This window comes from Brassica rapa, chromosome A02 (assembly GCF_000309985.2).
Source record: "Brassica rapa cultivar Chiifu-401-42 chromosome A02, CAAS_Brap_v3.01, whole genome shotgun sequence".
In the NCBI taxonomy this organism is placed as follows: Eukaryota; Viridiplantae; Streptophyta; class Magnoliopsida; order Brassicales; family Brassicaceae; genus Brassica; species Brassica rapa.
This window is the reverse complement of record NC_024796.2, coordinates 11,279,018-11,303,516: the sequence shown is the minus strand read 5'-3', so window position 1 is coordinate 11,303,516 and position 24,499 is coordinate 11,279,018. Positions and strand designations below refer to the sequence as shown.

General features: G+C 34.6%; 3 protein-coding genes across 4 annotated transcripts; 2 read left to right on the top strand and 1 right to left on the bottom strand.

Annotated features, from left to right (window-relative positions):
• The first annotated feature begins 5,600 nt into the window (after positions 1-5,600).
• Positions 5,601-8,050, top strand: LOC103852639 (WAT1-related protein At1g70260). The gene is made up of 7 exons (XM_009129534.3): positions 5,601-5,960; positions 6,060-6,122; positions 6,612-6,728; positions 6,811-7,066; positions 7,145-7,303; positions 7,389-7,540; positions 7,638-8,050. Exons 1-7 carry the CDS (start codon positions 5,761-5,763, stop codon positions 7,816-7,818), a joined length of 1,128 nt encoding a protein of 375 aa, XP_009127782.1. The 5' UTR covers positions 5,601-5,760; the 3' UTR covers positions 7,819-8,050.
• A 2,968-nt stretch (positions 8,051-11,018) lies between these two features.
• LOC103852638 (protein LSM12 homolog B) lies at positions 11,019-12,699 on the top strand. The gene is made up of 5 exons (XM_009129533.3): positions 11,019-11,269; positions 11,354-11,528; positions 11,601-11,669; positions 12,204-12,327; positions 12,411-12,699. The coding sequence occupies exons 1-5, from the start codon at positions 11,113-11,115 to the stop codon at positions 12,453-12,455; spliced, it is 570 nt and encodes a 189-aa protein (XP_009127781.1). The 5' UTR covers positions 11,019-11,112; the 3' UTR covers positions 12,456-12,699.
• A 9,068-nt stretch (positions 12,700-21,767) lies between these two features.
• On the bottom strand, positions 21,768-24,499 carry LOC103852637 (cyclin-D1-1). 2 transcript variants are annotated; one of them, XM_018656223.2, is made up of 7 exons: positions 24,299-24,463; positions 24,021-24,261; positions 23,787-23,873; positions 23,238-23,336; positions 22,944-23,145; positions 22,737-22,873; positions 21,768-22,652 (listed from the first exon to the last, which is right to left on the bottom strand). In XM_018656223.2, exons 2-7 carry the CDS (start codon positions 24,237-24,239, stop codon positions 22,419-22,421), a joined length of 978 nt encoding a protein of 325 aa, XP_018511739.1. In that variant the 5' UTR covers positions 24,240-24,261; positions 24,299-24,463; the 3' UTR covers positions 21,768-22,418. The 2 variants fall into 2 exon arrangements, with proteins under 2 accessions (XP_018511739.1, XP_009127780.1); XM_009129532.3 differs by having other exon boundaries at positions 24,021-24,499.

Sequence of the window (24,499 nt, the reverse complement as noted above, 5' to 3'; positions counted from 1 at the left end):
TTACATTTTCTGACGTTGGTATCTAATAACTTGGTATTCATGCAGTAGACCACATATACGCTCATGTCATTGTTTCCTCTTTACGATCTAATCGAACTTCCTATTGATCTTGGTGACAATCTAAAGTTCTTTTTCCTTTTCTTTATTTTTATCTTGGTGACAAGCTACTTCATTTTCTATATATGTTGTTTATGACTAATCTAATTGAGTTATTAAAGCAAACATAAGCCTATATAGGATCTATTCACAATTATATGCTGAAATCAAGGTTCTAAAATCGGTTTAGGTGGCGCCTAGGCGCGGTACTATTTGAGACGATTTTTCTAAAATCCGATCTATACCGATTAAACAATTCAAATCGGTTGAAACTGTTCTAAATCAGTTTAAATTGATATAAGTTAGTTTAAATATGTTAAATTAAACAATAATGTAAGTATAAATCTACATTTTTCTAATTTATTTGTTTTATATATCTAATTTTGATAATTTATTACAACAATTTTATATTTAAATTCAAAAACTAAAATATATCAAATAAATATTGTAAAATATATATAAAATATATCAATAATTTACTAACGTCTAGACCTCGCCTAGACTCCGAATAATCCGTCTAATCGTTAGTCGTCTAGTTATCGCTTAGCGATAGTTTGAATATTGGTTGAAATTGAGATTAATCCACGGAGCATTCGGTCAATCGTCAATCATGACTAAAATTACAATTACAACATTGGGATTTTGGTCTCTCGACCCTATGGTAACTTTTTCAACCACTAAATCACTTTGCTATTTTTACTTTGCATTTGGCAATGATCACAACAATTATAGTTTTATGTAATTTGGTGTTGACTATTTTATTTTTTCTACTGCATTTGTTGTTGGTTATCAACATCACCGCCAAGTGTACTTAATAGTCTGAAAAGAACCAATTCCGTTTTTGTTTGACATACCGGCGTCCCGTATAACTTCGTATAACACAACACACATCTTCCTGTGAAGAGATTATCATTATGGTACTTGAGAAAATTTTGGGCCTAACTTAGGCCACCAAAGTTCACAGGCCATATAAAGAAGCATAGCCTACACAAAAAAAATAAACAAAGAAAGTAAACTAAACTAAACATTTTACTTTAGTAAATATTCAGTTTCGTATCAATATTTGTTTGTTTTCTTGTAGATATAGCTTAATTCAAACCTACCCAGATTTAGATCATAACTTGGCCCTAATACCATAGTGAAGAGCCGCACTGATATTTGTATTAAACAAAAACAGCTTTGTTTTTCTTAGTTGTTGAACCAAAAATATTTCCAATACAATAGTCAATAGAATACATGTTTAATCTGTTGATAAATTAATTGATTTCGTTCTTTTTTTTTGCCAAAATGTGAATATCATATAAATATGAGAAGAGTTTGTAAACTTTACAAAAGGGAGAATACTATGTTAAGTTGACCTTGGCAAAAAATAAACAAGGCCAAGCCAACAGCAAAATTTTCCTAAAGAATTTGAAAACTATTCATGTCGCAGCCATTCCTGCATTAGATGCTGGAACAGGGCAGTCTTCCTCTTTCCAAGTATTGTGTCCCTGACGTTGCGATCAATCTTCTTGAATAAGGAGGCAGGCGTTTGAGATACTCCGTCATGAAGGCGTTTGTTTCTCTCAGTCCATATACTGGCAATTGTGGCCTGAGCAGCAACGCGTTTAAGAGTCACGCTCACCACCGTATCCCGAAGCCTCATCCAGTCAGTAAAAGCAACCCAAGTATGGAACCCCCTATGGGAGTAGCCAAGTCTCCTCAATACGTAGCCCCAAACAGTTCCGCTAACCTCACAGCGTAGAAATAAATGATCCCTGCTTTCATCCACCAAGGAACAAAGGCAGCATAGTGAAGGTATTTGCATTCCCCACGCGACCAGTCTAGTTCTAGTAGGTAATCGGTCCTGATGAGCTACCCAGGTAGTGAAAGCATGGCGGGGAGTGTGACCTTTGAACCAAATATTTTGGGTCCAGCGCTGTTCTGTTGCTCTGTTCCTTACTTGACTCCAGGTTTTACTCGTGGAGAACTCCTGCAACTCATTTCCATCCACCTCCCACACATAAGAATCATCCGTAGCACTTAACGAGGGGAGAGGGATGGTAGTAAGGTGTAGGTGAAGCTCCTCAGCAGCCTGGGAACGAGCTCCCCTAAGAAGCCATCCTTCACTATTGCAAGCATCCTTCACCAGTGCATATTCATCAATTTGCAGTTCTCTCGGGCCAAGTTCTCCAAACCGAGTGATGAGAGGCCCAAGAGGCGTCCAACGATCATACCAGAAGCTTAGTCGTTGCCCATTACCCACTTTTGCCTTCAGGAAACCCGCTGCAAGACCGCGCATAGATAGCAAACTTCGCCAGGGAGAAGATGTAGCTTTTGAAACATCTATAGCCCAAAAATTTCCTCCTTTTATTCTGTATTCTTTCACCCAGGAAGCCCACAGCGAGTCGTTTGCTGTGAACAGCCTCCAAATCAGCTTCAAACAGAGAGTTTTGTTCCAGCGACATATGTCTCGAAGGCCCAAACCCCCTTCCTTCTTGGGGAGAGTTACAGTTTTCCAAGCCACCTTTGCAATGCTCTTCTTCGTTTCAGTCCCCCCCCAAAGAAATTGAGAGCATAGAGATTCAATCTTCTTAATGCAGTTTTTAGGAAGGATGAAAGCGGATGTCCAGAAGTTGATAGACCCATATATTACCGATGATAGGAGCTGCTTTCTTCCTGCAAAAGATAAGGCTCTAGCCGACCAGCAGTGAAAGTTGGCAGAGAGTTTATCAATCAGAGGCTTATAATCATGCAGTCTCAGCTTCCTATACAGCAAAGGGAGACCTAAGTAACGGATTGGCATCTTTCCAAGGGCGAATCCATGCTGAGAGATCTCCGAGGCTTCTTCCGAGTTCAGGCCCGCAGAAAAAAGTTCTGTCTTTGCTTTGTTCATTCTCAGCCCCGACCAAAGAGCAAAGTCCTCCATTGTTGCCGCTATACATCTTATCGATTCAGCAGTACCATCAGTGAAGATCATCAAGTCATCAGCGAAGGATAAGTGAGTGACCTGAAGTGTGGAGGTGTTAGGATGGTAGCCAATAGATCCATCAAGAAATTTCCGCTTCAGCTGTTGGGAGAAGACCTCAAGGGCAAGGACGAACAGGTAGGGCGAAAGCGGGTCTCCTTGCCGAAGTCCCCTAGTTCCCTTAAAGTAGCCACAAGATTCACCGTTTAAGATGTATGGTCAGTTGGTCACTCAATTTGACCCAATGTTCAGAGTTCTTAACCCATTTAAAAATCAATTTGTATTTAAGATGTACGTATTAATTGAAAATACTGTGTCTTCGACCGTTCGACGTTGTCAGTTATTTTTTCATCCCAGTTTATATGAATTCAAATAAATGAATTATTGCGTTAGATCCATATATGAATGGGTTCATTTATAATCTAAATAAACATCACTAGAAACTCCCCGGCCTAGGTCAGACCTAAATAGTTAGGATTTTTGAAAGAAATGTAACAACGTAGAACCATCATCATAACCTAACTTTTTTGTTGGATGATTCTGACTCCACTAACCATTACAGTATCAATTACTTGGACGAGAAATGTCACCTCTCTTCAATTTTTTTAAAATAAAAATTATCGAGTCATCAACTTTATTATTATGCCATTTGGACCCCATCATCTTTATATTTTCTAATGTGGGTCCTTAATCAACCGCAGCCAAGAGTAGACAAATAGACTGGTCCACTAAATTTTGCTGATTGTTACTACAAGATTTTACGTTGCTTATGTCAGCCAAATGCCTTGTCGTTTCTTTTTGTTTTCTTGGGCTTAAAATATCGCTTAAAATATTAGGTCATGATTAAACCGGTCTTTTAACTAAATTCTTAATTTCGGCTAAAAAATAATTCTTAACTTTTAATTAAGAAAAAGAGAAGTTTCTTAACCGGAAAATGTAAAAAAAAAGTTAAATTGTGAGTTAAAAATATTAAATAAGAAAACTAGATTAATCATGCTCTTATTTCACATACAATGATATTTTGAACAAAAAGCTTTGCTTACAATTTTAAAAGTTGGTTAGTGGAAGTTAAGGTAGAATCCCATAATTACTTCACAATTTGGGACTTAATTACTAAGAAAGAGTTTTGTGGTCTAGTGAGACGCGCATGTTGCTACTAATACTAATCCTAATATCTACCACTTACATAAGTGAATACGTAATCATAATGATTATTAGGTATGGCGTTGTATTTGATGGTATACTATGTTCATAAATATTGAGGTTTTGCGCTATCTGTTGTTTGACAAAAGATAATAATGTTAGTTTCAGACAGAAAAAATCTAGATGAGATGAGAATTAAAAATATATATATGGATGGGATGAGATATTTTTTTGTTGGATTTTGCCAAGCTTTATAAATTTCTTTTTTTCTTTTTTTCTTTTTCACTATATTGTTTCTCAGTTAAGCATATTTTCAGTCGTTATGTTGTTCAGAGTATCTATCAGTTAGATTCATCGTTAATTACTAACTGAAAGTTCATGAACCAGAGTCCAGATAAATCTCCAAACTTGCATATATAATTATATATGCATGTATATATATATATATATATATATATTGCTTAAAATGTTTTTTTTTTTGTAAAAATGTTAAAATTTTATACTGTTTAAAATGTTTAAAGATGTCGGTCACAATTGTAATCGTAAAGTGGAAACGCTTGAACCATCGTTACTCAAATCATAGTAATTAAATTATTCAGTTACCACAGTCCACAGACCACCATGCATTAGTTTAGATTTATCATTTGTTCTTCATAATATCAATGATTTTTAATCAATATGTTATGAAAACAAACTATTAAGGCATGGTGATGTGGTTTACACATTTAGATAGTGGTTTAGTTGAAACCGGCTTGTACCGGCGGATAGTTTATGGTTTGTATATAAACACTTGTATCTCGTTACTTTACAATTAACAGAAACTATTCATTCATTTCCAAATCTTCTCAACTTCATCTTCTTCATGAGAGCTCTGTTCTGTTCAACCTCAAGTTTACTAAAACAAACACTGAATCAACCAATACGCCTCATATAGTACAGATGATGCTTATATCATGACATTTACAGATCTAGGTTATATATGTTCATTTCCAGACTCCGGGTATATAAAAACTCAGGGTATTAGGAATAAACAACGAATTGGTCTCCATTTTAATCATATCGCTGATCAGTTGGCGTATGATAATAATTATTTCTGACGATATATTAGGAGAACTCACGTACGTTCTATATAAATCATGGTCTCTTGATACGTTATAGGACGAAACGCGACGTAACTACATAAATAAAATGTTTATATAGCATCACACTATTTGGATTTATGTTTAAACACATGCCGATAAAAAATAAAAAGTAATATGACGTAAACATCTTACCCTTAGTGCAATTGTGGAGACGCTCGTGTAGCTTCGTCACGCATGTAAAGTAGCCTCACCTCTATGTGAAAGGTTATTATCTGAAAATAGATATTGATAAATAAATAAAACATGTACGACAATTCCATCTTCTATATATCATTGGAGAAATTAAACCAATAATTCCGTATCTTTTCCAATAGCATTGAAAATCTTCTTCACCTCTCTATCTCTCTCCTTCTTTCTCCACATCTATCTATATTTCCCTAGATCCTTGGACGTCGTGCCGTTTATTTAATTTAAAAGTGTAGAGGTAGAGAGATGGAGGTGAAGGTTAGAAAGCAAGAGTTTGTGCCGTTTATGGCAATGGTGATAATGGAGGCATGCACAATTGCTCTAACGATAATGGCGAAAACGGCTTTAACAGGAGGGATGAGTCCTTTTGTGTTCGTTGTTTACACAAACGCTTTGGGATCTATTCTTCTTCTTCCATTTTCTTTGTTCTTCCACCGAAATGATAGGTCGGTCTACTTGATCCATATAATTTATAAGCATAATATGTTTTCACTCATCAGTCTTGACTCATGTTCTGGTTTTGTTATGTTTTTACATTCTTGCAGAACTGAAGAGTCCATCTTTTCTTGGCCACTCGTCGTTCGTGTTTTCTTTCTTGGTTTCACCGGGTGAGTACATCATCTCGCCTTATTATTGAATATTTTCTTATGAAGATAGATTTTAGGGGTCAGACTTTTCCCCAATATTTTCCTTAGCAATACTAATAGGAGGTCTTAAACCAAAAGAATAATACAAGGTCCGTGTTGTGATATTCTGTAGACGTATCAACCACAAAATGTTTTGATTAATATTATATTATTATATGACATGGGTTTTCCACGTCATCTATCGAAAATGGACAAAATTATAAACAACTAGGGCTATTTTAGTGTCTACAACATCGTGACGTTTCCTTGTGAGCGGCATGCATCGCACACCATGTTTTATTTGTATAATAATTAATATAAAATAAATAAAAATTGCATGACGTTGTGTCTAATTATTTTACCCTCTTGTTAGCACACACGTACTGCACTTGCATGATTTTTTAACGTACTAATTAGCTTGTTATTCATGCATGTACACGTACACTGAAATATATTTTTTTATATATGAAGGGTATTTCTTTTCCAAAACTTGGCATTCGTGGGACTAAGCTTCAGTTCACCCATAGTGGTATGCGCAATGGGATTACTCATTCCTTCATTCTCCTTCTTGCTCAATCTTATTCTCGGGTAAGCCATCTACATCACCATTTCATAATCTGCATATCAATTAGAGGTGACGATTTTCAAATAACTATGTATGCTCAAATAGAAGGAGCAAGTTGGACTTGAGAAACACGAGCACGAGGGCTAAAGTGATGGGAACAGTAATTTCATTAAGCGGAGCATTTGTTGAAGAACTATACAAAGGTCCCTTCATAAGACCAGCTTCGTCTCCTTCCCCAAATCATCTTCTTAAATCAATCCCTAAACTCTTGGTCTACTACAATCTTCCCGACAATTGGTTCCTTGGTTGTATCTTTTTGGCCGCAGCTGTTTTTTTTGTCTCCCTCTTCAATGTTGTTCAGGTACCTTCAACAATAATATAAACCATATGTATGCCTTTTATTCAATTAAGATTATAATTATTTTCAATCTTTTGTCAGACAGGGACGGTCAAAAAGTATCCACACGTTATGAAAGTGGCTTCGTTTTACAGCATAGTCGGGACGGTTCAATGTCTTATCTTCTCGTTGTATATGGAAAGAGACCTAAGTGCATGGAAGATCGAACCTAACTTCGATCTTTTTCTCATTATCGCCACGGTAATTAAATTTAGGCACAATTATATACAAACACAACCTAGTATCCGTATAGCTAAGTAACCTATCATGAATGTAATAAAAACAGGGAATATTCGGAAGTGTGATTCGAACAAGCGTACACGTAAAGTGCACCCAAATGAAAGGACCATATTATGTACCATTATTCAAACCTTTTGGTATCTTTTGGGCAACACTCTTTGGCACCAGCTTCTTCGTCAACAGTCTTCACTACGGCAGGTAATTCGTTAAAGATTATTTACTAATCGTCATAATTTATTTGCATATAGTTACCATGCTTGAGTATTGAGTATATGTTTGGTGCATGTGTGTGCAGTGTGTTAGGAGCAGCCATAGGTGGCGTTGGATATTACACAGTATCGTGGGGACAATTGAAGGAAACCGAAGAAAAACAAAATCCAAAGGAAGAAAGAAAACCCATCAAAACTATCTATCATCAAGAAGAAGATGAATACAAAGTTCCATTGCTTATTAGTCAAGAAGAAAGTCCTGTGTGAATTTTGTATCAAATATACATTTTTCTTAATAGAAGAAAAGGAGGGTCGCTTAAATATTTTTGGCCCTTTATCTCTATTGCTTGTAAAAGAAGAAATGCGTGTTAGAATGTGTTAAGTCGTCAGTGTCAATGGGAGATTGCGGAAGTAGGCTTAGCTTTTTGGTCCGAAAAGCATAAACCCACCCAATGTAAATACATGTTTTTGGATATATAGAGCTCTTTATTATGTATTATATTGAAGATTCTGCAAATCACGGATCGATTTATTCCCACTATTAAATCTAATGTATATACATTGAACAAGTTGTTTACATGTCTTTTAGACTCTAAAAAGCTAGCTTCGTCTTCTGAAAACAGTTAAATACTTGCATTAGTTTCTTTTATGGGCCAGATACAAGTGTGTACGATACTATTTCAGTCGAGGAAAAAAGTATTCCTTCGTCTCTAATTTGGTAGCGGTTTCGAACTTTCTATAGGCTTGCATTTATTGGTTTTGATCTAGGTTAAAGTACGTTTTTAATCAAATAGAATTGACAAAATATTGAATTGAATTTTTACTGTTTTCGGTTTATTATTATTAATAGACCACTATATATATAGAGAGAGTTCGTGTTACCTCATTAAAAATGTCCACGTTATGGGAGATAGCATAGACATATATACCCACGATTTTTATTCATATTTTATTCTGTAAATATGCACTTGATAGAGGGAATGCTATTATGAAGGCTTATACCATCTTCAATAGAACTCTATTTTTTCTTTTATAATTTACACAAAAATAAAATAATTCTATTATAGTGTAATTTTTGCTCCAATGGTGTTATTCTATAATAGAGTTACTCTATTATAAAGTAACACCACTAGAACAAAAGTTACACTATAACAGAGTTACTTTATTTTGGTGTAAATTATAAAAGAAAATAGAATGTTATTGGAGATTCCCTTCCGGTAGTACTTTTATCAAAGAAAATCCTCCAGCTGAGCTCGATCCCTTGATAGCTATCGGCTAATGTGAGTTCGCCAACATGGTAATTGACCGAGTGAACGCCGAGCTTATTGAAAACATAAGCGTGAGTGGAGGAATAGCTAGAGTTATGGTTGATCGATAATGAAAACCGCCTATTGTTTGAATAAGTTTCTCCCACTTGGAAATGGGTAATGGATAGTTAGCTGATGGGTGTGGCTTGACTGTTGGCATTTGTTCTTAATCTGTTGTATTGCTTTCAAGCAGGCCTTTGTGGAAAATCGTAATCGAAAAAGATATCTTAGTGCAATTAAATGTTCGAGTTTGTTAGTATGAAGCTAAACCAGCGAGAGGGCTGTATTTTTTCATGCAAAACTTTAGCTATAATCATTCTCAAAGAATCATGAACCAGGTGAGTTTGCTAGGTTCCATTTGGTACAAATAAAGACCTTCACAATTTTCATTTTGTATGGTATTGACTCATGTTTTTGTTTGTTTAAGGCAATACAATGCAGTTTGTTGGGCATCTCTTTTAGGATATTAAGGATGAAGAAAAACAAAATTCAGTGAAGCACTAAGGATTAAAAAGGATCATCTTATGCGCTCAAGCTACAACAACGCTATATAAAAAATGATGAGCCGAAACTACTGGTTATATAGGCCGACGACAACAATCTCATATATACATCTACTGACAATTTTATTGTCCATCATTATTTCTTAAATGATGTAACAGAAATAGTAGTGAAGAGGGTTTGTCAACAGACCTAACTGATGAACGAAAGAGAACTGAAATTCAAATTAAAATTTCTCGGGATTTACATTCCTCATTAAACTATCTTGAAAGTGAAGACGCACTGAAATTTGTGTATGTTTTAGAGTTTACGTTCCTTTCTTTTATTACTTTAGTCCCAAGTCGAGACTTATTTTTAAAATTCAAATAGCTATGCAGTCTTTATCATTGTTTATATTGCAAAATTAAACAATTAAAAAAAACTGTAAATCCACGTGTATATGTTTAATCTAGTACACACAAAAATAACATAATATAGTAAAAAAATAGAATTAATAAATATGTGGGTTTAAATTGATGAAACAAAGTCTAAGGCTAAATGGGAGTAGAGTCCAAAACTTTACTTGCAGACCATGATAACAAATAGTTATTTTATTTTTGTTAATAGAAATAGACAAATATAAAACCACCAGAAACAGAGACTGAAGTTACACGACTTGCATCTCACCCTTACACTAAGCATCCTCAAACCTTTATTTTACTTGATGATGATGATTAGCAAATACTCTTGCTGCATTGTTGTTGTTTCCAAGTGAAATCACTTGCTTTGCTGTCAATGCTTACCACTGTCTCCGTTTGACAAAGTAGTGGTGTTAAGTCCATTGTGCTTCTTTCATCAACTGTAGCATCAGGGAAACCTGTGGTGTTCTCTGCACCTCTTATGTCCACCTCATGAGAGGTTTCACAGTGACGGTCATTCAGGTAAACAAACCCAACAGCATTCTCGTCATGCCACCCTGCAGATGTGAAAGATGTGAATCTGCATTGTAGTTTTTGTGAGCAATTAGAACATGATATAGTACCATCTGTTATAGTAGTCTCAATGCCGCCAACTTGGGAGTGCAGAGACACTCCACCGTCCGTGGTGTTATTGTTGCATACTGAGTAGAGTGCAATAGTGACATTCGAAACAAAGCTGGGAGTTATGCAATGTAAAAAGAGTAAGAAAACGAACTTGTGGCGGAGAATGCAGCCAGTGTGATGACTCTATTAACTGAACACCTCCATATTTGGAAGAATTTTAGTAGCAACCTATGCCACCTTCACAAGACCTGCGGTGAGTAGTGTGCCACAAAGTTAAGGACGCTATTTAGATTAAAGTTATTCCAAAATCTCCAGTTTGATGCCTCTTACTCGTTGAACTCTAGCTGGACAGGCTTTCATGGTCAAAATAGGAGTGTGTTTAGAGGCTTAATTACATTGAGTAATAGCCAACCTGCAGTCAGACATTTGGTTGGTATGTAAGCTGGTGTGATGTTGTTATTAAAAATGATAAGGAAAACAAAAGATGAGGACCTCCAACTAATTTAGGATTTAATGTGGGTTGCAAATTACTTGCAATGATGACTTTTGGCACTATAGAATTGAGCCCATTGGATATTAGCTAAGTTAGGCCCATTAAAGTAGAGGTTTCTACGGGCCTTTATTCCATTTAACGGAGGCTCATTTACGGTTACAACCGAAGATATTTCTCAACCGCTACATTTTCCAGAACCACCGTCTGAGAGCGCGAAGAGGAAGTTCCAATCGCCGCCATGAGTCCAGCGAACGCGACGGCGACCAAAGCCGGAGGTGGAGGAAGCGGTGACGAGTACGAGGTGGGGAAGACGTACGAGGTGAAGCTGACGACTGGAAACGAGTTCAAGGGGATCGTCTTGTCATACGACTCTGATCCACACGTCGTCATCTTCCATATCCTTTCGATCTTACTTCTTTTTATCTCTTTGCTACTTCTTCTTCGTCTTCTTGAGATGTATCCTTGACGTGAACTTTTACGAGAGGGAGCGATTCCGGGAAAATGTAAATCGATGATGACTACACGGACGGTGAACGCAAGTTTCATATCCAAGGCCAATCTCATTGGGAAGTGTAAAGATCCGCTTGATTGGAAAAAGAAAAAGTGTTTCGTTGATCTCAGTGGACTCTTAGAGAAAGAGGCAATCGCTATTAGGTGTGTGATTTGTTGAATGATTCACTCGTTGTGACTGATTGATTGAATCTTACGAGGCAACGTATTATGCAGGAGGATCGAGAGCATTGGTGTTGGCGTTACCGCAGAGGGGCAGAAGATCTTCGACGCTTTGTCTAAGACGTAAGGATCTTTTGGTTCTTTGAATCTTTTTTTAGCGTGGTTTTGGTTAGTTCTTGTGCCAAGAAGCCTAGGTTGATTCTACTTTGTGAGTGGTTGGCTTGTTTAAGGAACTGTGAATCGTTAGGACTTCTCTTTAGTTATGTTTGATCTTGATTCAATTTAGCGTGTGTATTATTGCGCTTGGTGTGGTGAAGATGCTTACTTTTTGTGACTAACAATGTTTTTGCTCTATGGTTTGAATTTGTCTTTAGTCTTGCTTTCAGTGTTTGCTTCTATGAAAATGCGTGTTAATCAGCTTCAAACCTCAGATATTTACTCTAGTCTTCTTACAATGATCGAGTAGAATTGCAAAGAAAGTAATCAGCTAGTTTATGTTACCATTGGGTGAGTTTGATTATATCAATTTCGAGATGCGTTATTGGCTGCTTATGTTGTGTGCACTAAGCTTTCTTGGTTTAGTAATTAAGAACCGGTCATGACGCATGGCTTTAGACTCTTATATATCTCAGTTGATGAATGTGTCACATTTTCCAGGCTTCATGTAAAGTGGGAAAACAAAGACATGGTGATAATGGAAGATGTGCGTATATGTAGCCCTTACCATTCTGATTCTGTCACTGGAGGAACTCGTGCTGCCAATGATCGTATAAAGAAAGTGGTAAGTGTCAATGCTACCAAAGTAATAAATGGTACATCCTTGCATTTCACCGCAGATGATATTAATATAGTTTTGTTTCACAGCTGAACAACGTGAGAGAGAAGCTGCAACTTAGTAGTGACACATGATGCAACTGAAGGAGTTGTCCATTGAAAAACGGCAAAGGGTAAAGCTGTTACTATTCTGAATAAGTGAATGTATTGCTTATAATGGTTAAGCATAGATCGAGTGTGGGTGATGCCAAGAACATAGAGAGTGTTGGTGTTTTCTTGTGTATATAGCAAATTAGAATCCTCTGAACCAAAAAAAAAAATCATGTTTAGAAGCATAACTACTCGCTAATGAAAAGGTCAACATTTACATTTTATTTCAGTACACTGAAACTTAGGATAATGATGAATGTTGAAGATCAAAAATATTAAGGAAGTATTTGTAGTGTATGTTCTAGCATCAGGCTTTACTCCTAAACCGAACGTCGTTTTCTTGTATGTTTCCTGAACTTATTTGCTTTTGCAAATTCCCTGCTAAAGCAAATGCAGTTAACTCTTCTGGTTTCATCTGCTGAAACGTGAAAAAGACAAGCACCCAAAATGATCATACAAGTAATCAAACAGGGTATTTATAAGCAAACATCTCCTTTCCAAAGCTACCTTACTTGGTTTCTCCTTCAAGCCGTGTTAACCGTTCCCGGAGTTGAACACAAAGTTCTAGCAGATTTATGGAGGAGGAACAGGGTCTATAAGCAGTTGGTTAAGCTGAGGAATGGCTTTATGGTCATCACTACCGGAAAATTCAGGGTTTTGGAGAAGCACAGGATTCTCCAATTCTGCTTACGGTCCCAAGCTAGACATTTCTTCATTAGATCCGACAAGCCATGGGTTTGAGAGCTGACTCTCTAAGTAATCTTGTGGTTTGGATCGGTTATGACTTTGAACTTAGCCTAGAAAGTCTTATAATCTGCAAAAGTGTTCTTCCATACACCATCTGGTATTATAGTATGCAACCAAGTGACCAAAAATCTGATGGCCTCCCACATTTTCATCATTCTCGTTGCACATGAATGCCTCTGGTGACATGAAACTCAAAGTCCCCACCACATATCTTATTGATATCAGTAGCTTGTCAGATTTAAGTTTAGAAAATGGGAGTATTTTACCAATTATTATTGAATATTCCTAGTGTCGCTATTGATGGCCTTAGCGATACCAGATATAACTTTTGTAAATGCGATATATGAAGCTGACATCTGTTTTTTATTTAGAACCTTTCTTATTTCGAGAATGCAAAATGAATGGGAAAATGGGTGGCAGGTGTTCATAAATCTGTAGCGGGCTGTGGCAGTTAAATTTAAAGATTGTGTAGTGTGGGGCACTGAAGGCAAGAGATAATAAATACAATAATGGTAACTACATAGCTTCAATGAACACGGCCTATCTGAGAGATATAGAGTTTCACATTTGATCAACAGAGACTGAGATGAAGGCGTTTGCGGTAGAGGAAGGAGCTAGAGTTGACATAAGACAACCAACTGAAGACAACATCAAGATAGAGCCTACACCCATTTGTCATTACCGGTTCTTAATTGTCAAACCAAGAAAGTTCAATGTACACAACACATGTATAAGATCAGCTCCATTGCTAAATAATCTATGAGTATCTTAGCAAAAAAAAATTGAAAAAGTAAGAGAGAGATAGGATTTTCTCAAAGATTCTTTGAAAAATTTATGAGAAATTCTCTCAAACCTATGTTTGAATATGAGTGATTCATATTCATTTAAAATTAAAATTTAATCTAGTAACAAAATTGTGATATAATATTAATACTATCGAAATCAGAAATCATATTTGACAAATTCTTTTAATGTGATTATTAAACAAATATTTATTTTTCTAAAATATGAATCTTTTTATAACATAATGAGTAACTTTTTAGAGTAGGTGTTTAGTTGCCTTAAATATTTGAGAAAAGCTTGACTTTTAAATTTGAAGTGTTTGTGAAAAGGTTGATAAGAATAAATCTAGATTTTCGTTGAACTCAACACCTAATTAAAAAATAGTCCACGAATACAAGATGAAAATCCCATCCACGAATGATGTTTAATAATCTAACTATAATCAATCAAATTATGCACAAGATCTGACCAAAACCACAAAATAAAATCAAAGAAACTATAGGATTGCATAAAAAAAGTCATTGAATAAAAGCAAACCAATAGCAAAGTAATTATGAAATCTCTCGTCTCATTAGTCTCAGTCTGTATAAAAAAAAACAGCAGCTAAAAGAACCAAAGACAATATTCGAATTACACAAATACTCAAACTTTGGGAACTACTTCATCATCCTGAAACTATGGAAAAAAATATTCCAAATCATCATGCTCTCTCTCTCGATATCGCTCTCTTTGTTTCAATAATTTAAAGTAAATAGACATTTTATAGGAAATTGAATGAGAAATTCACTTTGGTTCCATCAATATGTGAGTTTCTCTCTTCATATTATGTTTAAGATCTTCAACATTGACTTTATTTATTAATCTTTATTTTTACTAAAATCGATTTAACGCTACAGTAAGTCAAAACTACTTGTAATCAATGTTGTTAAATTCTAAAGCAAGCTGCAGTTTTCCTCTTTGCTCTCGTTATGGGAATATTTTCTTGTGTGATCATTATTCATAAAACAATTTACAAACTCTACATTAGAATATACTGATAGAACCGAATTTGTACAAGTCTTGGCGAACAAGTTTATACAAATATATTAGCCGATGCTCTTTTTAATATAAATAAATCCATAAATGGATTAATTATATCAATATTGATATAAGACCAACATATATATATATATGTTAATTAATCAATAATTATAATTAAAGTCTGATTAGAGCGAGTCAAATGTTTATGATCTAGCTCTTTATAGATCATAAAAGATGTCGAATGCAAAGATGAAACAAGTTTCCTTGATTAGCTTGTTCGTGATGCTCGTCAATGATTTGTCAAACACATAATATAATGGTAACTGGGAATATCCCCATGCGCGTTAAACAAGCTTGTCATGCTGAACTCCCCTTTTTTCCAAGCCCCACAAAAGGTGAAGTGTAACTGGGGATATTCCCCACTTTCCCATGTATTGTGATCATCGACGCTACATGCTCTTAAACAAGTTGTCATACTATTTATTATAAGTTAAAAATCATTATATGTGACAATTATTATACATAACATAAATAAATAAACAAAGAATTTAAGATTTTATAAAGAAACACTATATATATATAAAGTGATTAACCAAAGTATTTTGAAACAAAAATGAGCTTATTTTATTCTAAACTATTCTAAATCGAACATAAAATTCTCGGAAATCGATAATTTCATGTTCTTCATTATTAACATTTAATTAGATGAAAGTAATAATATAAACTTTGAAGTTAATTAGATGATGATAAACACTTCTAATTTATTCAAGTATAAAATAACAATATGTTAAAGGATTAGTTTGTAAAAAAAAGGTTCATCTTAAAAAAATGATCAACTAAACAGTATTTCTTTAAATTTGAAGAAATACAGTTTGATTCTTCAAGATTTGAAGAGGTGAAAAAGAAAATGAAGCACTATTTGAGTAAAAAAGAAGCAAAAATTGAAAATAAAACACTAGTAAGGATGCTTGAGGTGTTATTGGTTTATATATTTTGATTGATTTAGAAATTCATATAGTATTTACAAATCAAAAAAAAAATATACAGATTTTCAAATTTTCTCGGATTAGTATTTATAAATCCGGAGATTTTTCCTTGGATTTGAGTCTTTGTATTTTTAACAAAGAAATCTATACAAATCAATTCAAATCCATTATAAAATCAAATCTATTAACAAATCTGTATGATTGAATAACACTTGATTTAAATTAGAATTTATAAATAATAAAACCAATAACATGATTTCAATACGAATTTTAAAATCATAGAACCAATAACAATATATTTAGTTTAGATTTTCAAATCCATTAAAGACACCAACCAATAACCCCCAAGACTATAAAAACAAGGATCTTCCTCTAGACCTAGTCAGTTATGTACACAAAACCTAGAATGCATCAGCACATAACATTCAATTAAAAAGAGTAAATGTTTGTTGTTCTTGTTGCCATGATTCCTTCATCAACTAACGTAAGACAACATCTAAATTGAGCCTACAACCCTTTTTCATGACTTGTTCTTGATTGCCAAACCAAAAGTATTCTAGCATAAGAAAACTACAGTAAGGTTTGAGACTGATCTACATGCACTTTCACAACATCAAACACATAAGCAGGACTAAAGACATACTCAACAGGAAATGCATAGTTGTCCCAAAAAGTATGCAACCTATGGAAACCAGGAGCAATAAAAACGTTAAGATCAAAAATACTTGTCCCAGAGTAACTGAAATAAAATTCCTACTGAATCACAATAGCTTACTCCGTATCGGCATAACTCCATGTTGTGTGACGTCTCATGCTCTTACCAACTCTATCTCTAGGCGTGCATATGAGAGATGGTGTGTAAGTAGGCTGTGTAGCTCAACTGGTAACTCCCTCCATTGCGGATAACCACATCAACCATCTTTGCCGACATACTTACGTTTGTAGGTATGCCCCTCCTGGAATACTGTCGCACATCTCTCGAAGATCATGTTGCAAATCTGGTTGAATATACCATACTTGATCAGTTAGAGTACTCTGATTGCCTCATCCATGGTCTCAGTCTTCATAATCATCTCAATGAGGGAGGCGTAGTGGATCATATTTGGCTCCATCTTGTAGAAGTCCCTCTTCTTCGAAAAAAAACGTAAGCATCTAGTGTATGGTTACTTGACTGAGCATGGGTGGTGAGGACGGCTCGAAGTGTAGGTTTGATCCCTGACATCTCCATCTGAGCGAAAGTGGCAATAGCTTTGTTAAGAAGATTATCCACATTCCACATGTGCAAACAACAAACTTCTCCATGCTAAAGGTCCCTTGTTTCTTAGCTCCATTTTCCCAAACAAAGTGATCAACATGGCTACATGCTTTTCACTTTCAGCAAGTTCCAGTTTGATGATGATGATATGGATGATCTTAGGCATCTTTGATGGCTTGGCAATATGATCTATGTGGTTAATACATCAGTGAATAATGCTCATATACAAATTGATAAGAAAATAAAAAAAAGTTTTCTTTTTAGCATTATAAAAATTGATTCTAACATTCTCAAGAAATTTGGACATATATTGTTCATTTTGAATATGACCTGAAAACAACTAACTGTACTATGAAGTAATATTTTCAGAGGGGAGGAAGATGAAACATTTGAATGTTGCTGATCAAGAATATTGAGGACTTTGAATCTTTGATCAAGAAGATTAAGGACTTTAATCTGCAAAATATAAAAGTCCAAGACTTTACATATGGGTCTTGACCCTTTTCCAATTTGTAGCCCAATCAAAACAATGCCCATAATTGAATCTTATTTCGGATGGTGATTGTAGGAATAAATAAGTTCATTTGTGAATTTGGAATCAATGTATCATTGGCATGGTTCCTACAAAGTGACATTCACAAGCTTCTTTAATGTCAAATCTAAAAGAGTGTAACATATCTTTTTGTCTTTCTTTAACTAAAATCTAGCTTTCTTCCCATTAAAAAATGTCTTTTGCTTTCAACTTTACAGTTTCTCATCGCTTTCCTGAAATCTCTGTAAAATTTTCTGTCTGTAAAAACTTACAATCTTCCTTTATCGCTTTCAGTCACTGTGCTCATTACTTTTCTTTTATGCTCGTCTCCTTTCTCTCACGTTCATCCTCTTTTTCCTTTGCATTCTTTAGATTAATCGAAAAGAATCAAAACTATATATTGCTAACTTTGAGCTATGGAGTCTAATATAAATCAAATCAAAACCAATATAATTTTTTAATCATAAGGAAATAAGTACCGGCAGAAAGTGGACTAACACACATGTTGAATGTGAACTATTAAAATTGTTTTTTTTGTTGGATTTAAAATCCAAGTTCTAATACTAAACGTGCTTAATTATAAGATGATAATTAGTTAGAGCTTCTCTGTGCGCGCACGCGTGCGAGTGTCCTTGTAACAACATGAATAGGTGGGATTAGCAAAAGAGTGATTGATGATGAAACAAAGGACTTTCCTAAGAAGTGTCAATGTCCACTAAGGTGCGGAATGAGAGTGCACATAAGGAAGAGTGACTAAATCTTGGTTTGTGATCATAAATAACAAAAAGCAAACCCACGAAAATTCCTAAAGCAATACATAATAAGAGACGCTCCCTCGATAGACCAAGTTCACTAACTCTCTCACGCCCTACGGGTCGGGCCATGCCACCATTGCATTCTCCCCTTTTTAAATATTCCTTCTCTAACTGCTATCTTATCACTTTGTATTTCTTTCTGCTTTTCAAGCATCCAAAGTTTGATTAATTTAATGAATATATTGTTTCTTCTTCTCTAAAGATTAAATGCATCGAATCAGTGGCGGAGTAATTTGATTCATGGGATTAATTTGTACCTCAATTATTAATTTCTTACAATTTGTAACATTTAACTATTCATTTTTCAATGATATTTACATTCTTAAGAAAAAAATATGAAATATAAATAGACGGGTGGGATATATATTACTATATGCCTTTGGTTTTGAGTAAACACGACCTAGCTAGGATCCTTCACTTTTAATACTAGTAGAGAATAAAGCGAAGTCTTTCTGATCTTATTCCTCCTACCCTCATCCTCATGATCTACGTACGCATATACACACAACACATGACACTCACTTACATGTGTATGTGTGTAATGAAACGGTATTAAACTTGTCCATTTTCTCTAAAACTAGAATGAATGCAAATTATGTCATTATATAATGCCATTTTGTCTTAATCGCATCCCCAGCAGATGTCGTTGTCTGTTTCTATACAAGAATCATCGTATATGTTTGGTTTAATTAATTAAGTGCGGGTGAAATGTGTGCAAAAAAAGATTCTAAATATTAATGCAGATAATTTTAAAGGTATGCAATTAATGGCGAACGCGTGTACCAAACAGACAGGACAAAGATAATTAAGATAGTAATTAAAAGATAAATGTCTTCATACTCATGAGATATAAGCTTCAGTCCCTTTGTGTCCCTATCTGTCTTAATCAAAACCCGAAAGAGGGTTAGGATAAACAAGAAGTTAATAAAGAATGATGGAGGCAATCGCGATGCTTGATATAATGGATATGTCCAAATGTGTGTGCTAGTCACCTAACAACCATATATATAGTATAATCTCTATTTACTTTGCTTCATGTTAGATTAAATAGTGGTGCGGAAAGCTTCTATTCTTTTTCATTCTTGTAATAGTTATCTTGTACGTATTCCCTTTTATATAAGTCAATGTGGTTCCTCCTCAGCTCGTGACTCGTCATGTCATATTGATGCTCTTGCACCATACCAATTTATATATTCATGAATTTCAAAATCATGGCAACTTTCCTTATAAAGTTAATGAATAGTAATACTGACTGGTACTGGAGTAAAAGTAGTAACACAAATTCTTACGTACTTCTGAGTGGAATAGTTTGATCACAGTGCATGTTCAATAATTTATATACAGATTTAAATGTATACAATGATGTCAACATCAGTTTATGGTTGAAAGATGTAAAAAGTGATGTAAATTAAAATAATGAAAAAATAGAGAGGAGCGTCATGAGCATTTAAAAGTAGATTACGTTGTTAAATCCGATAGATAAGTAAAGCAGTAGTGAGATTAGTTTATGAGACGCAAGATTTGTTCATTGGGGGATGAAAAACTAATGTCTTTGATTAAGTATAAATAAATATTAAACTAGTAATTGATTAGAATTAAGCGGATATAGATATTTTTTCGACGCAGAGTTCACTTAGAACATATTTTATAACTTCAAATATAAAGTTTTTTCCTCTAAAAAAAACTTCAAATTTAGAGTTTTAAAAATTGATACTTCATATTTGAAGTTTCACTACTCAAAACTCTAAATTTGAAGTTTCATTTTTTATTTGTATTTTGGTCCTTATAATTAATTACACATCACATTTATGATACTTAAGTTTCTTTTTATTTATCGTTTTAATCTTAAAACTTTTGTATATAATAAACACTTCAAATTTTTTATTATAAATTCAAATTTTACACATAAAATTAAATAAAAATTTTAAAATAAGATTTATAATATTTCAAAACTAGAATTAGACAATAAGAATATTACAAAAAACTTAATAAGAAAAACTTTTTAAAAAGATACATGGAGACATAATTATTACACAAATTTAAATATTACAACAACACTAATAGTCTAGTAAATTTTCTCTGGAAGCTCTAAAATATTATCCAAAAAAAATTGTGTAACCGAAAATGGAGCATTACGGAAATAATTTTATGGAATTTTGTTTGTAGTTTTAATATTTAGTTATGTATTTCTATCTATGATTTTATATTTTAGTGTAATATTTTATTGATTAATATTAATAGTAATATTTTTATATATGTGCTAGTTATTTATAAAAAATTTATGGATTTATATTAGTAATGAAAAATATAAGGACCAAAGTGTAAATTATAAATAATTTTTAAGTTAAATTTGAAGTTTTTCTTTTGGAAAATAATACCTTAACATTTCAAATATTAAATTTTGTAAATTCTAAAATAGAAAGTTTTTATGGAGATGCTCTTATGTCGGAATAAACTCAAAATTGCTTGGTTATAAGATTAAAATATACCTTAAGTGTTTTGTTTAGGAGTAATTTAGTTTTGACTTTTCTTTTACTTCTTATTTCCTGTCTACTTGTAGATTCGTGCTCGTGCATATAGATAGATGCAGACTTGGTATTTGTGTGGCTAGTGTTTGAGGGGTTCAAGAGAGGAAACGGTGTTGCTATGTTGTGGTTTTGTGGTGAGACCACTTTCTCTGACATGGAGACAGATCAACATCACATGTTTGCTACTACTCTTATTAGTTGTTCATCTACACACCAATAAGTATAAAACCAAGAAAGGAATGAATGTGTTTAGCATATTTTTTGTTTTGTTTTTGTTTTACTGCTGTTAGAATAGGTAAATACAAAAATTACTTGTACAATTGTGTGTTAGAGATGAGAACCTTATCTACAAAAAATGTATTTCAGGGATTACATTTGATGAAAGCTGCGAGGGAGCTCACTAACTCTCTGAACATCAAATAATCTTTTCTTTTTCTTTTGGTCTTAGATTTAAGTAAATCAAGTATACTTTTTGTCTTCATACGTTCGTCGTCCAATAAAATACACATAACTCGATTCACAAACTCGGAGGTTCACATGGCTTATGCTCCCCCACAAGGCCACACCACTCCTATTATCTTATCTTACGTCCTTCTCACTATTAACAATATCTACAAGTCCGCTACGACCATGATTACTTTGCTTCATTATTAGCTCCATGTCTTACATATTTTTCTTTTCAAAAACTTCGAAGACAATTTCAATTATAGAAAATAAACAAATCATATAAAATATACACACGTGACGCCTTACACGCATGCATAGGGAGTGCAAAATGTAAATCAAAACATAGAAAGAAAAAAAGAGAAAAAAAGAAGCAAACACGTGCAAGACACGCCTCCGGCGCGTGCAGTCGCACACAAAGAATCAAAAATATTAGGGTTCAATCCCAAAGAAAAAGAACATATATACACTCGCAACTACCCAAAGAAGCTTGGGGTCCACGACTTCTGCGAACCATTAAGACAAAGGCCTCTCTGTCTGAAATTCAAACCTTCACCAAAGATCTTCCACAACTGTGACTGTAATGCATTCATGCCCTTCTCTCTCACACGCATAAAAACACTCATGATCTTATCTTCTCACACGTGTGTTTATCACGCTCACTCACTTTCTTCTCCTTGGGAATCTGCAAAGTCATTAATGATGACCATTGTCTCTCCCAACTAATGCAAATCTTACCATTAATCATGCTTTTAATTTAATACCCTTTTTAGAATCTTGCACTTATTATCATTAACCATGTACTTCATGTTATACTTTACTCCCCCCACACCTCTGTTTATTCTGAGCTGGAGTTGTCATCACCTACCCACGAGTAATCACTTAGTTTCCTTCTTTTACATGGAGAAGATAAGGATGCTGATGATGAGAAAGAGGGTTCTTCACTTGGCATCATCAATGTGGATGCTGCTCTTACGCTCACTCTGAGCTTTGCTATCACTTTTGGTGAATTTCTCCTGTTATTCTCTATCGCCATGGCTTTCATTAGCCTGTAGCATTTCACAATCTTCTCCTGAAAAAATAAAAAAAAATATTAATCAAAAGACAATATTTTTTAGTCCTCTGTTTTATAAAAAATATTATAAATCCAACTTACTTTGCTTAATCCGTCACACCAAGTCTCAGGGCTCTCGTGGGGATTTAGAGCAGAGGATAAAGAAGGTAGCTCGTTGGCTACACATAGAATCGCAGCTGCAGCTATGCTCGATGGCCTGTACTCAAGAAAGCTCGCTTCTGCCAATATTGTTTTTTTTGTTAGAACCAGACCAGTGAACGTATGATAAAATATACAACATTACACTACCTTTAGTGTTGGAGAGTATAATCTTTGTTGCATGCGTGAGAAAGAGCCCGAGAGAGGTTCCCTGAGGATCAATCTTGTAAGCAAAGAAGCTGAGGAAGCTGAAGGGTGTAACGGATCTTAGTCTCCAATCTAACACACTCAGAACAAGAAGTTCCATTCTTTGTATCGTCTTTGCCTCAAATATATACTTCACTCCTTCAACCTACATTACAGACAATGAGACGCGAATTAAATAAACATATTGGAGCCATCCAGAGTCTATAAAATGAATCTTTAGAACAGAACCGAACTTACCTGGAAATCAAAAAGATGAGGAACGAGAACTTCCTCCATCTTGGCAGCTAAAGACAAGCATGCCACTGCTAAAAGCTGCATTGGCCAACCACTCGTTTCCTGTTCGAAGAAAGATGATTTAATCTCATGATTGATTAATCTACAATATTATTATAGTAGAGGAGCGTTTTAAAACCATAATCAAAAGTCATATATAAAGCAGATATATGGAGTGGAAAGTTTACAGCAAAGTATAATATTATTATATCATCTAAAATATAATATATATTATTATGAAATATTAAATAATACTAAGAGAAATTCATTTAAATAAAGTAAATAAAATCTCCCCCATCCCGCTCCTACGCTCCTGCTCTATCAATATCTCCATTTACATCTATTATTCGTTATTTTTCATAAATAAAATTAACTTCCATACACCAAAGTCGTTTTCAAATCTCTGAAGAAAAGTCAATAGATCCCATCAAAAGTGAAAACTACGACTTATTTGTCATATCAAAATGATCAAAAAGCAGAGAGAATATTAACGTGGACGTTTAAAAACTTTACCGGTAACCGGCGAGCGTAGAGAAACCGATCCATGTAGTTAACGGCGAGGTACGCCGTTAAAGGCTGAAACTTGTAATACGCTTGTACCTGTAACCAAACAATAGCACAGTCTCAAAAAGCCTTCTCTGCATGTAAACGACTTGACCGGCGTATTTTAGCATCGGTGAACTCTCCCGGCGTTACTAACCGGAAAAATAAGTTGATAGAGAGATAGATAAATATTTAGACGCTTGCCTTTAGTATCCATGAGACAGAGTCTTCTCGAGCGGAAGCGTCCAGAGATTGAGAGTGGAACCTAGAGAGATAGTCAAGTCCTGGAACAAAGTGTCCCTCGTCCTCTAAACAGCTTGCTATTGACTCCTCAGGCCAAGAATCAATCTCCTCCGACGAGATATCAGCCGTTGATTCGCCGGAAAACACGTCGGACGAATCCTCTCCGCATAACAAGTCCATATCCTTGCAGCAGTCGCTGAGACGGCGGCTACTCATTCCATGTCCATAACCGGTGGAGAACTTGCCGAGATCTGAGTGAGAGAAAAAGGAAAGAAGAAGGAGAAGCAGAAGATGAAGAGAGAGAGGTCAAGAAGTGGTTTCTTGATTTTGTTGGATAGAAGAAAGAGTGAGTGAGGCTTTTAGCACATTCATTTGTTTTGGTATATAAACACGAGAAAGTAGAGAGACTGTAAGACTTTATTATAGTTATTACAATTTTA

Excerpts from the sequence above, each read along its gene's own strand:
- LOC103852639 (XM_009129534.3), top strand. The coding sequence starts at position 5,761 with ATGGAGGTGAAGGTTAGAAAGCAAGAGTTTGTGCCGTTTATGGCAATG. Across the intron at positions 7,304-7,388 it reads TTTTTCTCATTATCGCCACG|GGAATATTCGGAAGTGTGAT; the intron begins GTAATTAAATTT and ends TAATAAAAACAG. Across the intron at positions 7,541-7,637 it reads AACAGTCTTCACTACGGCAG|TGTGTTAGGAGCAGCCATAG; the intron begins GTAATTCGTTAA and ends ATGTGTGTGCAG.
- LOC103852638 (XM_009129533.3), top strand. The coding sequence starts at position 11,113 with ATGAGTCCAGCGAACGCGACGGCGACCAAAGCCGGAGGTGGAGGAAGC. Across the intron at positions 11,270-11,353 it reads TCCACACGTCGTCATCTTCC|GAGAGGGAGCGATTCCGGGA; the intron begins ATATCCTTTCGA and ends GTGAACTTTTAC. Across the intron at positions 12,328-12,410 it reads ATGATCGTATAAAGAAAGTG|CTGAACAACGTGAGAGAGAA; the intron begins GTAAGTGTCAAT and ends TTTGTTTCACAG.
- LOC103852637 (XM_009129532.3), bottom strand. The coding sequence starts at position 24,275 with ATGAGTAGCCGCCGTCTCAGCGACTGCTGCAAGGATATGGACTTGTTA. Across the intron at positions 23,874-24,020 it reads CTGTCTCATGGATACTAAAG|GTACAAGCGTATTACAAGTT; the intron begins GCAAGCGTCTAA and ends GTTTGGTTACAG. Across the intron at positions 23,146-23,237 it reads CTCATCTTTTTGATTTCCAG|GTTGAAGGAGTGAAGTATAT; the intron begins GTAAGTTCGGTT and ends TCTGTAATGTAG.